Source organism: Hoplias malabaricus, chromosome 16, assembly GCF_029633855.1.
Source record: "Hoplias malabaricus isolate fHopMal1 chromosome 16, fHopMal1.hap1, whole genome shotgun sequence".
Lineage (NCBI taxonomy): Eukaryota > Metazoa > Chordata > Actinopteri > Characiformes > Erythrinidae > Hoplias > Hoplias malabaricus.
The window spans coordinates 9,914,212-9,930,211 of record NC_089815.1 but is presented as its reverse complement, the minus strand read 5'-3'; the positions used below and the strand labels follow the sequence as shown (position 1 = coordinate 9,930,211).

The 16,000-nt window shown below is 45.2% G+C and overlaps 1 protein-coding gene across 1 annotated transcript in view; it reads right to left on the bottom strand.

Annotated features, from left to right (window-relative positions):
* The window catches only part of sox6 (SRY-box transcription factor 6), a 150,574-nt gene that overhangs the window by 23,816 nt on the left and 110,758 nt on the right, over positions 1-16,000 (bottom strand). Inside the window, exons 10-11 of the mRNA XM_066647123.1 lie at positions 12,993-13,113; positions 8,349-8,428 (exon numbers count right to left, since the gene is read on the bottom strand). Of these exons, the coding sequence (XP_066503220.1) occupies positions 8,349-8,428; positions 12,993-13,113 (201 nt within the window). The remainder of the gene's footprint in view (positions 1-8,348; positions 8,429-12,992; positions 13,114-16,000) is intronic.

The window sequence follows — 16,000 nt, the reverse complement described above, 5'->3', positions numbered from 1 at the left end:
GCAGGGGTTTCACTAAGTACACTACAGCTGTAGAGCCATTCACTACTATAAAAGAAACACTGACCTATACAATGTGTATTACGCTTCAAAGAGTGATTATCCGCAGTCAGCACGGCACAGTAATTTTCTACACAAATATAAATAGCTCACGATAGTTAAGCACAGGAAACATTTTAGAATATAATCTCTGCATTATTTTCTTTTTACTCTACGTAAAGAATGACATGTTTATTCTGTACAAGGCACAGAAGTCATATTCTACAGGAGGTTTAGAGAAAGGGAAAGAAACAGAAAGATCTAAACTCCCAGAGCTATATTATAACAGCTAGTACATCCTCCTGTTTTCACCACCGTCTCCCAGCCACAATCCTTGTTATTTTAGAACAAGCCATAAAAAAGAAAGAATGGGTTGGAGGTTTTAAATACTGGTATAGCTGAGCACGTCTGCCCTCTCTGCTCTCATTTCCTCTCCTGAGCGGCCTACATAAGGACTCCATTTGTCTGAAATGGAAAAAGTGGCGCGCAGCATTAGTGGCTGTGCCCCACCTTAGCCAGCGAGACAGAAAAACCTGGGCTCAAGACAAAGCTCTTTGTGTCCGCTGTGTATCAGAAGATATAAACACGAAAACGCTCTCCACGGCTGAAGTTAAACGCTTGCACATTAGCGGCTCACAAAGGGGTCATTCTTCCAGGAGGGAGGGGGGCAAACGACGGCACATGGGCGCCGGAAATGGCGGCCTGATTAGGTTCGCTCAGTGATAGCACAGACTCACCAAGCCCAGCAAACAGAACCGTCTTTGTCTCCTAAAGTCAAAACAATTGCATTTTTCCACCCAGAAGGCTTTTGAGCTAAATATCGTCGCTGTATTTATGTAACATATAATATCTTAAGGCGCTCTGTCCAGTGTGTGTTCCCGCCTTGCGCCCAGTGATTCCAGGTCAGACCCACTGTGACCCTGATGAAGCAGCTACAGAAAATGAATGAATTAATAAATGAAAAACTATCTTAAAAACTTGTTTGTGTGTTTGTACGTCTGTTGGGCAGATGTTACCAGTGTGGCTGTTGCAGACGGGCAAAAAAGGACCTTGACCTTGCGTGGGAAGAACATTATTGTTCCGGAAAAGCGGCATAATTAGCTTTTGCTTCAAATTAGAGTCAGGCTGTTTTTATTGTGAAGCCTGATGAAAGGGTTATAGAGTAAGGACACTGGCTTTCTCTAGACTCTACTAGACTTTCAAACTGCATCTGCACTAGAAAATTCTACTTGATGCAGCCTGATGTATAGCTGGCTTGACGGGATTATGGAGGACACATGACCCAGTCCCTGACTGAAGGGCAGGCACGGGGCAGGGGCAGCCCCCAGTGGAGCCACCGCCCTTCTGCTCTTCCCTACCGTCCGGCGAGGGCCTCCATGGCAGAAGGGGCCGTCAGTAATGAGGGTCATGCTGAAAGTCAATGGCTGAGCAGGGAGCAGGCAGCCGGGTTGCTCTGGCTTCATGCCCCGGGCACCTCGACACGGCCACAATGAGCAGGATCAATTCTACGTCCCCTACAAATACCCACCCTTCACCTTCTCTGACAATCACCACTGAGACAACAAGTTATTCACATAGGAAATGAGTACATTAGAGTGGGAATTAAGCATAAATTATTTACATTTCTCTCTAAGGCCATTGGTTTAAAGATTACAAAGCTCCCAGTGTTAAGCTTGGACAGATGATGGATGAAGGATGCCATGTTAAGTAGAGGTAGCTTTATAAAAGCACATCCTATTAATAATGTCATGGAACTTTACGTTTCAGCATGGAACTGTAGGAGTGGATAAAACTTTCCTTTCTCTTCTTTTCCACTGCTCTTCAAAGCCTCCCTTTTGGGCTCTCCCTTTTCCGGGAGCTGACGGAATTCAGGGGTCCGGCCCTGTGACTTCTCTAGAGGGATCCTGTTATGTCTACCCCAGTTTTTCGAGGCATGGACAAAAGACATGCACTCCAGCAGCAGCAATGCTGAGTCTATCTTTTCACACCAGCTCACGCACACACACACTGGAGTGTAAGAGAAACGGTCATACACAGCGCAGCGGAGAGCTATTACACTGTGTGCTGAGGCTGTTAGCTCATGGGAAACGGGAGCCAGTTGGGACAGAGAGATTGCCATGGAGGGAGAGAGAGGGAGAGAGAGAGAGAGAGAGAGAGAGAGAGAGAGAAAGAGAGAGAGAGAGAGATGCTGAGCTGCTCTCTGTGTGCGGTTTCAGTGCAGCTTGCGGAGAAAGGCCTCGATCCACCCCAGTGACTCAGGTAATACCTTTGTCCACTTGAGCATTAAATGACTCTCTGGTCTACAGCTTAGTTAGAGAGAAAAAGAGAGAGAGAGAGAGAGAGAGAGAGAGGGACTTGGGAAATGGGGCTTTTTCAATTCGCTCACCTCACCTGCAGGCCTAATGCCTCACACACAGCAAGAACCACACTTCCCCTCTCTCTCTCACACACACACACACTCTCTCCTCATATGAGCAGAACCCGTATCCCCGTGCATGGATTCCAAATGGACGAGGTCTTAGCCCAAGGTCAGCCTGTTAGCCTCTGGTAATTAAAAGCAACCCCCCTGGAGAAAAAAGAGGTTAAATGAGCAGCTGCACTCTTGCTGCCTGCCACAACATTATCTGCAGATTACCCCCACCCCAATCCCAGGTGACTCTGCTGGACACATCAGCCTCCTGCCCCAACACTGAAGCCATGTTTCCTCTCTAACCTCTCAGGACTTTGCTTTGATCTACAGTTAGAGCTTCTCAGCATAAAGTGAGCATAAAACGAGTGTTCTGCATTTATTTCTGCATATTTCTAAGCGTTCAGCTCCTGAACAGTAGCCTGAAAAAGTTACTAGAAAGTGACTTTGGCCGTGTGATCGTACATGGAGGGCAAATAAGCCATCAGAAAAAAGCAGATGCGGGTTTGTTCTTAAAGAGAAGGACAGACTGCACTGTGGCAGATGTTCAGAAATACAGTGGCAGATTTAGCAAAGCCCAGCGCTCCAAGCCATAATGGTGCATTACCCCTCTCTCTCTATTTAATACTCATATATTCTCTCTCTCTCTCCCTGTTTGTGCCTATAGCTCTATCCTACATCCTCTCTTTCATAAAAATTCCAGCCTGAATCCTATGGAATTTAAAGACCATAGCTACACACATCTAGCCTCATGTCTGAACTCATTTATGTGTTTATCTATTGGTGATTTTGTATAGACACACTGAAAAATAAGAGAAACACTGTTAAAACATTATTCAAATTGTTTCTGAACAATATAATTTATTGAAATAAGCTAAATTCTATGCAATTTGCTGTGAAATAATTACCTGCCAACAGTATACGACACTTCTTTAAGTGCATAAAATTACTAAAACGAGCAAAACAACTGTAGAAATTGGTTGAAAGTATCTTATCGAGCAATCTTGTACATTATACCTAGAGTTGTGATGATTTCTTTTTTCTAAGAAATGCTTTTTTGCATTGCACAGCTGAGCGCGAGCGAGAGAGTTATTGCCGCATGGCTGATCGTGCCATCAGGCCAGCGGTAGGGCGGCGGCTGCCCTGGTGCCCGTTTGCCACGCAGCTTGTCCAGGCTGAGTGCCCAGGGCGGCCAGGCTGACCCAGGCTGGCCCAGATGTCGGGAGGAAAGGCAGCTCGCTCTGCTGCACTGCGCCGATGCTTTCCAGTATGGCCCAACATCTGTTTCATCTGCTGGCACCCAACATGCTCCCCTCATCTCCCCTCCCTCTAACTCTTCCGTCACTCCTCTGCTCTCTCTCCTTCATCTTTTCCTCTCCTCGGCATTTACTTGTTTTTCCTCTTCTGTCTTTACTCTTTCGTTCTGAATATATTCTTTAATTCTTCTGCATTTTCCACTCCATTCCTTTTCCATAGTAAAAAATAAACTAAAAATAATAATAAATGCATTTTCAGTTATAATACTAAATGCAATGTGCATTTCCTAAAAGAATATTTATGAGCTTAAATGTATGCACTTGTTTGAAACAGTTCTTCTGTATTTAGGAATGTACCTAAAGAACTAAAACTCAGACCCCCCCTCTTCCCCTCTTGTTTACCTGCATATGTGTCCATCTGTCCCTCTTTTCAACAACCTCATTCATCCAGATGCCCATCTTTCCATCCCATTACAGCCTCAGCACTGGGCTCCTAGAACCTTGCTGCTTCTGGCTATCTCTCTGGAGCCAGAGACTCATGCACTTCTCCTCTCCTCTCCTCTCCTCTCCTCTCTTCCTCAATCACCTCGACAGCTGTTCGCCCTCATTTCTACTGCTCAAAGTCAACAGCGCTTCCATTCGTCGCCGGCCATGGCAGCCGGCCCCTGCTCTCTCCTCACGTCCGGAACACGGAGACATCAGCATCCAAACAAAAGATAACACCCTGCTTCCTCTCTTCCTCCGCAGCCTGTGGAACATCTCCCCTGTCCCTCCATCCACTGGAGCTTACTGAACCCTCTCTTTCTCTCTCTCTCTGTTTCCGTCCAGCACTTTGAGCAGTTCCATGTGTATCGGCCCAGTAGGGGCTTTGTGTTTGTTTGTCTAGATCTGAATGTGTCTTTGGGGCTAAAACAGATCTACTTTATGCCACGAAAGATGCAGCTCCCACTGAAATGGACAGTGATTACAGCAAATAATAAAAGAAAGCACCATTAACGCAAATCACCATCCAAATACAATACAGCTTAACTATGTGGGAAACTGTATGGAGAAGGGGAAGGAGTAAGCAGTGACAGAGAGAGTGTGTGAGAGAGAGAATTCAGCCAGTAGCCCCATTTGTGTGTTTTGCCCTCTGTTATGTGCTACAGGGAGGACCCAGATGTTCTGCTTTATCCAATGATGCTTACTTTAAAACTGCTTAAACCTAGAAGTCTGCTTCCAATGATAAAAACCAGGCCTCTCACAAAGTTCACTTTGGATTTGTTTAGAGCCCCCTCCTCCAGTAAAACAGGGAAAAAAAACAATATATCAGGCAGAGAATGGCTTTAAGGAAATTGTTTTTCCCCCTTAGGCAATTGATGCAAGGTGATCTTGTGTGCCAGCAAATTAAGTGCCAATCCAAAGAGACAAAAAATAAAATGGAATTCTTTTGTGGAATTAGGATAATTTCTTTTGGCCCGCCTGAGCCGAGGGTTAGGGGCAGGCCACAATTTCCAGCTGGAGGTGAGAGGTGTCACTTTTAATAAGGAGGGCACAGTCGAGGATGGGGCTATTGTTCCTCTGCTCGGAGTCGCCTCGTCCTGAGCCCAGAATGAGCCTTAATGAAGAAAGGCACCCGGGTCTGGAGAAATGGCTGGGGCTGTTTTTCTCCAGTGACTTGCAGACAAGGAGCAATCTGTCAGAGAAACTCTGAGTGAAATTACTCGCTGTGTAGGGACACGTGGTGACAGGGGTTTGTGTGTGTGTGTGTGTGTGGCTGAGAGGAGTGTATTGACAAGCAAATTACACTGAGGCTACCAGCCACTTTCAAGGACCGAAGCTTTTTGTTAGGTGTGTGTGTGTGTGTGTCTATATATATATTTTTAATGCTTATTAATATTAACTTTTACACCATATAACCTTCTCTCTGAAACATGTTCGATCATCTAGGAGAATACAGTAATGCCCTGCTAGTGGCAGTGTCAAGGATGCTTATACCTTTACATGCCTTGGCACTGACACTAACATGGCAGCTATCCCCTTTTTGCTGGATGACTGAACATATTACCATCACTGAATAAAGGGAATTAATATCTATTTCTTTTCCAGGGCCTATTTTGTCAGGTTCATATATCTGCCCCAATCTAAACCAGGCAAATTGGGGAAAATGATACCTTGCCAGATGCAGATATACTGATTACAACGAGTGCACTGAACCAATGCTGTGATGGGTGGGTGTTCCCCCCGGCACAGGAAGTGGGGAGCCTGCAGGTGAGGTCACATGCTATGAACGGATCATTGATGCATGAGGACTGAATGCTCACTGATACTGTCATTACTGACAATCAACCACATACTACAACCCACACAAACACACACACATGCTCTCTCTCTCTCACACACACACGCACACACACATACCTCATTAACACTGCCCCGGAGCAGGCAGGCATGAATATGTCAGATGATTTAGACAGAAAGAACAATATGCCCTGGTGGATTCTACAGAAAAGGGTGAGACAAAAAAAACCCAAAAGTGCTCTTCTCTCTCACAAATGAATCTAACAGAAACAGACCACAAGCTAAAGCTGCCTAACTGCCTCCACCACACTCCCTGCAAAATGACATCCTCTGAGTCCAACAGGCTGTTGTCCTTCTCACTTTCAAAAGATTGTTTTGTCTGGCTCTTTTGTCCTGGCTTCACATGTGACACCTAGTGAACACACGAGGCTGTGTTTTCTCTCATGCTCTGTTTACTCACACACGCTCATGTCTAGTGTGTGGAGGGCTGACAATAACGTCACCAGACCGAGCATGAAGTTAATCTTATATCTTCATCTCCAGTTCTGATTAAGTTTTAAGTTCATTGTCCTTCGGTGCACTTTGTAAAGCCATGGTCATATGACTAGTGCACCCTACTGAAAAGAGAAGGTGGGGAAAGTCTATACAGTGTAAACATCTACAACAGACTTCAATTAATGGGAAGGCACCTCTTTTTTCCCCCTTTGTTTACTGGGATGTCTAAAGGTCAGTCAGGTCATGGACTTGCAGGACTGTGGTTCAGCCCATTCCCAGGGTTAAAACCATTATTTGAATGAATAGCTGGAGGCCATCGGGCCTGGAGATATATGACTATCTCAGCCTCTAGCTGACCCACCAGAACTCTATAAATAGATAGCATAGACCCCAGCCATGCCATCACTGCCTGCCCCAGACAGAGACTGACAGAGAAAGATAAACACACATATGCTCACATACACACAGGCTGGCCCCCATCGCTATCAGGCTCTTTCTCTTTCCTACTCTACTCTGTTTCTCTTTCAAAACTCAAACAAACACACACACACACACACACACACCACAACATGAATAGACTCATTCCACACCTTCCGTGCACTTGATTGTTCTTCCCATAGTAGCGTGCTAGCAGAGGACTTTCCAGCCCCAGCTGCTTGCATTGTTCTGACTTGCCAAGGCTCATTAATGCTGAGAGCGATAAGCTTCGAAGGACAAATTGTGCTCATGCAGCAGCGAGAAGAAAAGGTACGAGACGCTCTCTTCGCCCTCACGCTCGCCTCCTCCCCTCGCCGTTCTCAGCTTTGTTTTGCAACAATCCCTGTTATAAGAAAGCTTAATGTCTAATTGCTATCAACAGTTTATCGTGGTTGTTGACAAAACAACAACTGCCTGTTGGAAAAAAAAAAGCTCTTTACTGAACAAGCTTGCTAGCTCTATTGGTCTCTCTGTCGCTCCCTCATTCTCTCTTTTTTGCAGTCACTTGTTTACTCCAAATCCTCTTTGTTTCAGAGAACTATTAAAGAAACTTTGTCATCTGCTCGAGCTTCTAGTGAGATGATATAATTTGTAATCCCACTTTCAAAGACAACTGATCCTCATATGGCCACTTTGGACTGATGACTTTAGTGCAACTGGAGAAAAACTGCTGTCCCTGCTCTTAATTCCCAGCATCTTTTTCTATTAATACTGCCTGACGAAAGCATTAAGACAAAGCACAATTATCAGTGCGAGAAGCATAAAAACGATCAGGTCTTTAGAGGCTGATAATTATGACTATAATGACAGTACAGGTTGGAATGAAGATAAATATCTATATTAATGCTTGCCTTGAGTCAGCCTCTGGAGTTCATGAGCTGCGCCTACCAGCCTGAGAACCATTTTTGGAGCAGCCTGGAGGGCATTTGGAACCTCTCCCAGCATTCTGCGTGCCTGCAAGTTTCCCCAACTACCCTCACTCTTGGGTCTACTTCTCATTGGCAGAGCTTTCGTGGATCAAAGCCCAAATATAAGAACAAGCCACATGACATATAAACCTGCATGTATGATAACTCCTGAAGCATCATCACTTCCTATAACATTGTGACTATCACGCTCTGCAGCATGTGGCACAGCCAGCTGGAAACTGTGGCACAGGGAGACTTCCATGTTCCTGAAATACTCGTTATCATCTTAACTACTGTGGAAGTGTAGGCCTGGAAACCTCCTCCATAAAAGTTGGGGAACTGCAAATGGAAGGTGTTAAGCTGGTAGGAGTGGACTGGTTCATGAGTGATTTAGCACACACTCGTTACTTAGCATACAGCTGGTTTCTCAAACTGCTAGTGCCGAGGGCTTGGCCCACCGCCATCACATTCTTTTTTGGCTGTACATACCTGGAGCTGAAGAGGGTTGAGTCCTGACGCCGCGGCAGCTGCCATTGTGGAAGGAATGAACTGCACCGGGTAGTTATCACCTGTCGAAGAGAAGGTGGAAGGGGGGTGTGGGGAGTGGGGGGAACAATACGCACAGGTTGAGACAATGAGCGGCCCAACGGCGGCCCAGGCAAGTGCCAACACAGTTCCTGTGGGCCTGCCTGCACCCAGCCTCGGCACCCAGCCCAAACATCTGCACTCACAAAAGAGTCAGCTGGCCACAGCCACATGGGATTTACCCGAGAATGTCTTTCTTTTCCATACTTTTTTTTTCCTTTCTTTCTTTTTTTTTTGGAAATTCTTTTCATTTTCTTCACCCCTCTCTTTATCTCTCTGTTTTTGTCTCTTTCACACTTCACATACACATCTACTGTCTGTCTGTGCACAGTGTTTATTTTTCTGTGTGCTGAATATATGTGGTATTTTTGTTGTTACTCATATACAGTATATCATTTGCTCAAACACTTGACACGGTTGTAGGCATGTCTCAGTATTGTTCTACAAGCCACTGTGTGTTTAACAGTGTGAGTTCTGGCACCGGGAACAGACAAACAGGGAACTTGCAGAGGGCAAGTCTGACTGGTTATAACAAGAATTGTGCCTCACTGTAAATACAGAATGAAAGATATTTTCATTTCACTCAGGATCAGATTTCAGACCAGCCGAATAAATCAGAATAGTATACAGGAGAATAAAAACAAATCATCCTCATTGGCATTTGGGCTACTAAACCCGATACTGATAATTGTATTTGGGAAAGTGAGCGTTAACTGCGCGAGATGTGTTTTGCTTTGTGGTCGGTATGTATAACCCTCTTTCGGGCTGGAGTCGAGGGAGCAGACATTATGAAGGCTGCCGGAGGTTTGACTGAAGTGTGCCTATAGAAGGGAATTGGCCCTGGTTCAGACCCCACTTCTGCCTGTCACTTCTCCTCACTAACATATGGAGCCATTAAGCCACAGGCATGGGGGTAAACATATATACCCTTTAGTTTGCTCTCTCACTCTTCATGCCTTGCTCACTTTGCGATCTTGTCTAGCACAGCATATTGTGATACAGCCAGGAAATTCAATCCCGGTCTGTGGCGGAGGAGAATAAAGCGTGCAATTGAAGTGATTTCAAATAGTGCCATAAGAGAGGTGGACTAGGGGTCATTACTGTCCAACACGACCCTGCCTAGCAGTTTCTCTCTCTCGCTCTTTCCCTCTCCTTTGCTTTCCCTGGTGGATGTCAAAGGCCTGATATGTCATGTGAGCCCCGGGCAGGTCAGGTGCCAGCCAGGGACGTGGAGCCAGAATTGGGTGCCGGGAGATCTGGGTGTTTTTTGGGAAGCTGGTGGGCAGCTAGCATCTCCAGTTGCCTGGGCCGACTGCCAGTATGCTGTCTGTGTGTCTGTGAAAGGGAATCTGTTTTAAAGGCCACTCTCCTACCATCTCTAGCACGGGTGCTCTCAGGCCCTGTCCTGGCCACGGGGTGCCAGGAAGGCTCCAGTGACGCCACTGGCGACTGGACCAAGAAGAGGGTCTAAGGACTCATTATCACATGCCCGTGGCTTGACTGGACCCCTCCACCCACTCCAGGTGAGAGGGACTGGGCGGCCAGCTGAGTCAGCTGGCTTTAGAATAGCTAAGTAACACTGCAGACTTTTAATACAAACCAAGGTTTGCCAGGTCCACTAAGAGTGAGGGCTAGCTTTCACATCACAGGTCAGAAAGCCCAACCAGTACAGTCTTGTAATTTCACTCTGATAGCATCTTTTTATTAGAAGACCGTCTTATCAAAGCAAGGTTCTTGCAAAGACATCAAGCCAAAATGGGCAAAACGGCTTCGTCTCTGATCACAATACTCCACTGTCTATTGTTTATAAAGAGGCAGATAAGAATAGAGCCTCTTGAATGAAGTGTAAAAGTCACTCTCAGAAAGGCACTGTAAAAGAGCCTCATAATGGATTCTATTTCAGCCAGGTATCATGCTGCAAACTGAGTCCAATTTGAACTGCCAGCTTGGCACCGGGCCTTTTTAAATGTTTGGCCCCAGGATACTTGTGCAAGCAGGGTACCACTCAGCCTTACTCAGGCCTGTGCTCCAAAGAGAAGCAAAGAAGGCCAAGCTAATGAAAAGGTGGATGAGATGAGGGAAGGACGACTGGCAGAGTGCTCCTTCTGCAGCCTCTTCACTTTCCCTCCACCTGATGCCAAAGGACAGCCACGTGAAGCGTTCTGCCTAAACTGAGGCACTTCCAGAGGCAAGTGGTTTTATTAAAAGGACTCTTTCCCACTCTTGTTGCTCTGGATCAAGTTTGAAATGTCTTGCATTTGTATTGTTAAAAAAACCCAAAAAATATTAACATGCAGGATCCACTGGCGATCCATGTACATCACACATAGAGCACAAATTACATATGAGCAGACCCTCTAAGCCTGCACTTGGCAGAATCAATAGCCTTACAGCAGATGGTTCTCTGTAGACCATTGTGTCCTCAACACATTCTGAGGACTTCAGTGCAGCTTCACAACTAGTAATGATTCAGTCTTTATGTCCACACACAGTGGTGCCACCCATGTCCTCCACATGTCTATTTGAGTAAAAAATGACTGCAAGTGCCCAGGCCATTAGGCACAGTGTGAAAAAGAGGAGAGAACTGGAGTCTCACAGCAGGGTTGGGGTCATCAGCATCGGGCCTTTTCTCACAGCACCGAGCTGGGCCGACTCTTCCTCACAAGAGGCATTCAAAAAAACAGCAGTGGTTGCTTCACATTAGCTTCATCCGATCACATTATCACATCCACGGTCAAGAATAATGGACTTGTGCACCAATGACGTGAGTCGCTCTCTGGACTTCTCTACCCTCCACTGCTTTACAAACTTATGAATAATGCAGGCGCTCCACACACAGAGGATTCCATTATAGATCCTGTTATTTGCACTAAAACACTTGCGGTGTCAAACATATTAAAAAATCTAGCAGAAAAAAGAATCCCCCCAGGCTTTTTTGTTCAGCCTGTCATGCCTCTGTAGTTCCAAAATAGCTGACTTTCTTCTTCATCGCTTACCTTTATAGTTAATTTATTAGACGCTTTACCACACCCTATAATGTTCTGCCTTTCACCTGCTGTCTACTGAGAATTTTTCCATCTTTTTCTCACTCTTTGGTCTCTTGCTGCCTCCCATTCCCTCTTTCCCTCTTCCTTTTAGCTATTTCTTCCTTCCGATGGGGTGCTGACAACAAATGTCTTTTTCAAAGCAACCAGGTCAGAAGAAAAGAGGCCTGGGCTTTTCCCTGCCATGTTGCGCTGTTTTCTGACATCTCTCTTCTCCTTTTCTTCTACTTTAACTAATCAGTACTGAGTCATTTCTCACTGGTCCACTGATTTGTCAATAGATGCTCTGTATCTGTAGGGAAAATCCTTCCCTAACAGTCAATACCCGGGAATGTAGAGACATTAAACAGAGATAAAAGGAACAATGTAGGGCTGGACTATTTCACTCCCTGGTACCGTACACGCACAGGCCAGGTATTTGTTTCCTTTTTTTTTTTCTTTTTTTCAAATTCCTAATTACACAAAGTGGCACGGAACAATGAGGGGTTGGGTGCAGGGTGGAGGGTTAGTGGCCTGGCAGGGAGTCAGTGTGCATGTTGTAGCAATTTCCCGCAAATTTGTTTTTTGGATTTGGAATGCTTGCGTGAGGAGCAATTCTCTTTTTCACAAAAGGAGAAGGAGAACGTGCCAGGACAGGTAGAAGATGCCGAGCTCCCAGAGGCCGTTCGCCCTGCAGGGGAAACTGTACACTTGAGAGCAGGCCACCATTCTCTATGCAATATCCTAAATCAATAGAGAGCATTCCTCAGGGTCAGCACTGTCAGAGTTATTGGCCTCTGTGCTACACAACCTAGAGTCTCGGAAGTGAGGAGTGCTTCCTGCATGCTTTCTAATATGGTAACCTTCAAAGATAAGGAATTCCTGGATCAGGCCTACAACAGTTTAAGATAAAGATGTATTATATTATGAGCACTCCCTCAGCTCATTCATGACCAGTAAACTGTACACACTTTCAGGCTGATGCACTGTTTACATTCCAGCCCTCATTTACCCTATCTATTGTTCTGCAGGCTTACATGCCTTGCACTTGAACACTGCACTGACCCTTGCAGTCTTACAAAGGCAACACACTTCATGGTGTTCTGATTTAATTGCTCTGACATGAAGAAATGAGCGTTCTGTGCTTTGAGCACATTATAAAGACTTGCTGGGTATGGCTCAGGAATGAAAATATACAGACTGATGCAAATGAGAGCCTGGAGTAACTACAGAATATAAATAGGAGGGTAGAGGATGAGTGGTTGAATCCCATATGGCACAGAGGCTTATACCAGAGGTCTTGGATATGCAGCACAGTCTCCAATTTAAAGTTTATTAGAGGGTAAAAACATAGGCTTGCATGCGTACATACCCTCACCTAAATATGTTTCAACAGAGAGAGATTGAGAAATCTATATATACATTGAGACAAGAAACTATTAACAGAGGTTTTACCTCGTATTCAATGAAAACTGCTACAGTAATTGAGATGTAAAAAGACTCTGGAGGTAGTGGAAGCTTGTACCTGGTTTGTAGGACATGCCTGGGGGGAAGAGGAAACCCTGCTGGGCAGCAGCGGCGGCAGCCAGAGTGCGCTGGTCGTGTGGAAAAATGGGGATCATGAGCGGAGGCATGTGACCCTGGACCTGCTGAACACAGAGAGAAAGGAGATCACACACAAGCCTAACACAGCTTGACAGAAACCAGCCCCTATGTCCAGCCCCCCGACTTCAGCCCCCACCCCCCCTTGTCTGCCTTGTGCACCCTCTCACAATACCTGTGTCTAATCCCCAGCACTTGCACATTAATTCTTCAAAGAGAAGCACACGCTTGCACACATATAGAAAGACAGATTCACAGTCAGACCTCTCATGGCCTCTTATGCTGTGGGTTGCCAGAGAGAGAGGTTAAAAACCGTAGTTTCACTTAATCAATTTAAGCTATGGAGTGGGAGAACAGCCAGATTCATTTCAATTATGTGGATTAGGTCCCTTTTTTCACATTTTTCACCTAAAAAAAGTGAGAAAGCCTCTTTTATTTATTTAATGTGTGGACATTACTCAGTAGAGGAAACTAACATTGCACATTTCCAAAGCAAAACAGCAGACCAAGTCAAATCTCTAGCTCTTCATGAACTAACAGTGCCGTCAGGTGAGGCGCACCTCAGTGATCACGGCTGGCACTGGTGCAGCACTTTGGAGCAAGCATTCACACATGCATTCGCCAACTCTGGTGACTGACAAGAAAAATAAAAAAAACCTTGTAGATATACAGCGCCTGTCTCGTAATTTTGGATGATCATTTATACAGACGATAAAAGTGCAGACAGCCGCAGAATTTACAGCAGCTGCTTTCAGCACTGAAAAGGGTGGAAGGAGCCCAAAAGCTCTCGCCCGTACGAGATATTTCATTTTTAATGCCGGGACCCGGTGCGGCGCATGCTGCCCCTGCTAACTGTCGAAACGTCTCCTGCATTAACCTTCAACATTGTCATTCTCAACTCTCATCTAGATTGCCATCACACGTCAAATCAGGACACACACTGACTGAGTGGGAGCAGTCTGCGCATGTGCAGGAATTCTACAGCAACGGAGAGAGAGCAAAATCAGACAAGGAAAAAGAGAAAGACGGTATGTTTGGTTGGGACTTGTAGTAGCTTAGAAACCCATATGTTATGAGAGCATTGGCTGGGCCCAATCTAGCTGTCATCCCCTGCTTCCTGGACGGGTGTGACAGGCTGCAGCGCTGCTACCGTGGGCCTGGGAGACTTAACGGCATGGCAGGCCAGCCCACCTCGGGGGGATCCGACAGGAGAACGGGGTTAATAAAGGTCGGCCCCCCAAAATAAACACGTTACAGAGTATTTCACCATTCAAGCCTCTTTAAAATCAACTTGCAATAAAAAAAGGGATCTGGGTGCAATTACTGCCGTGGCATTGGGGCATGAAATCAACCTGCTCCGCGTCACCACTTTTTCCCCCCTCCATATTCTCGCTGAGGTCTGCGTACGATCTTTATTTCTCCCCCATCGCTTTTCCCTTCCCCAGCACCTAGTGCCAAAGCTTGGTTCAGCAGGGCTGTTCCCTTGGTGCTTAACAAGTGTGCACGTCTACTTTATCGATCTTAGTGGATGCAAAAAAAAAAAGTGTGAGTGTGTGTGTGTGTGTGTGTGTTGGGGGGGGGCTGCACTTTTCTGTTTATGGGGCTTTTAAACTCTCTAAATGCACAGTTAACATTGTACCAAAGTAAGAGACCTGTGGGGTAAAGTGGTTTTCTGATTTCTCAGATGTGAAAAGTACTTTTTAAATGTGCTGAATAAGAAAGAGTAAAGGGTCTTTGTAAATGACCTCAAGCCTCAAGAATCACTCTGAATGACAGACTTTCTTCACAGATTTTAAAAAATGTGATTTTTAGCATTACATGCAAAATGTGAAAAAACTTTTTTGCTGTAATACGTCAAGTATTATCTAGTAAAAAAAAAAAAAAACACACACACACACTATTTTTTCCATAGCACTGAGCACATAAATTGGTCTCTTTGGAAGGTTATTATGGTCAGTCACATACATAATTGCCATTAACCTTATTCACACTGCCCTTGCAAAACGAATCGGTCTTAGGCTCCAACATTACACACAACAGCTGCTCTCAAAGTGGAACCAAAACACAACTACTCTCCAGCATGTCATCTCACGTCATTCCAGCAGCTCCGCAACTGAACTCAATGTTCCGCCTATCAGCACAAAAACACCTGCTCCATAAAACCAGTAAATATCTCTACTCTAGGAAGTTTACTGCCAAATCACTTTTGTCACGTTCAGCTTAAAAGTATTAGTATTAGAACACAGTACACTATTTGTGGTTGATATTTCAGAAAAGAATGACAAGGATGGAGAGGGAGGGAACAGCATGAGTGGGGGAAAAAAAGAGGAACAGATAAATTGCCCTCGGTTTGAGCACTCGCGATCTGCAGTAATGAGGTCTTTACATTAAACTTTAATTTACACACGCCACGTCAGTGAGTGGCAAATCAAATCAGGGGGCTTCAAAGTGGGGACTAATAGAGGAGGTTAGCTTTCAAGCCTGTCAATTAATGAATGCTGGGCGAGCTGAGCAGACAATGCCGGTATAGATTTAAAGATTATCACTGGCAATTTGCTTTGACTGCTGATAGACAGAGAATGGAATTAAGTGCCTGCACTTAGACAGGCAGATTTTGATAAATTGCATATCAGGGGTGCATATAAAGAGTTGCTTATTATATCTATCAGAATGTGTCTCTGTCACTCTCTCCCTATGTCTCTCTCACTCTGTCCCTCTCTCTCGCTCTCTGTCTCCAAACAGCTGGATGCGTGCATCTCATCTCTCCTCCTGGTGGCATCGTCTCATCCATGTCCCCTCTGTTTTGCCCTCTCCTCTGGATCAATGTGGAAAATATGACTATATCAATATCATTTTAGAGACAAATCGTATTAGAGAACAATTAAGAGTTATGTGAAATGGAAATAATTTGATGGCATATTTTAAACGTGA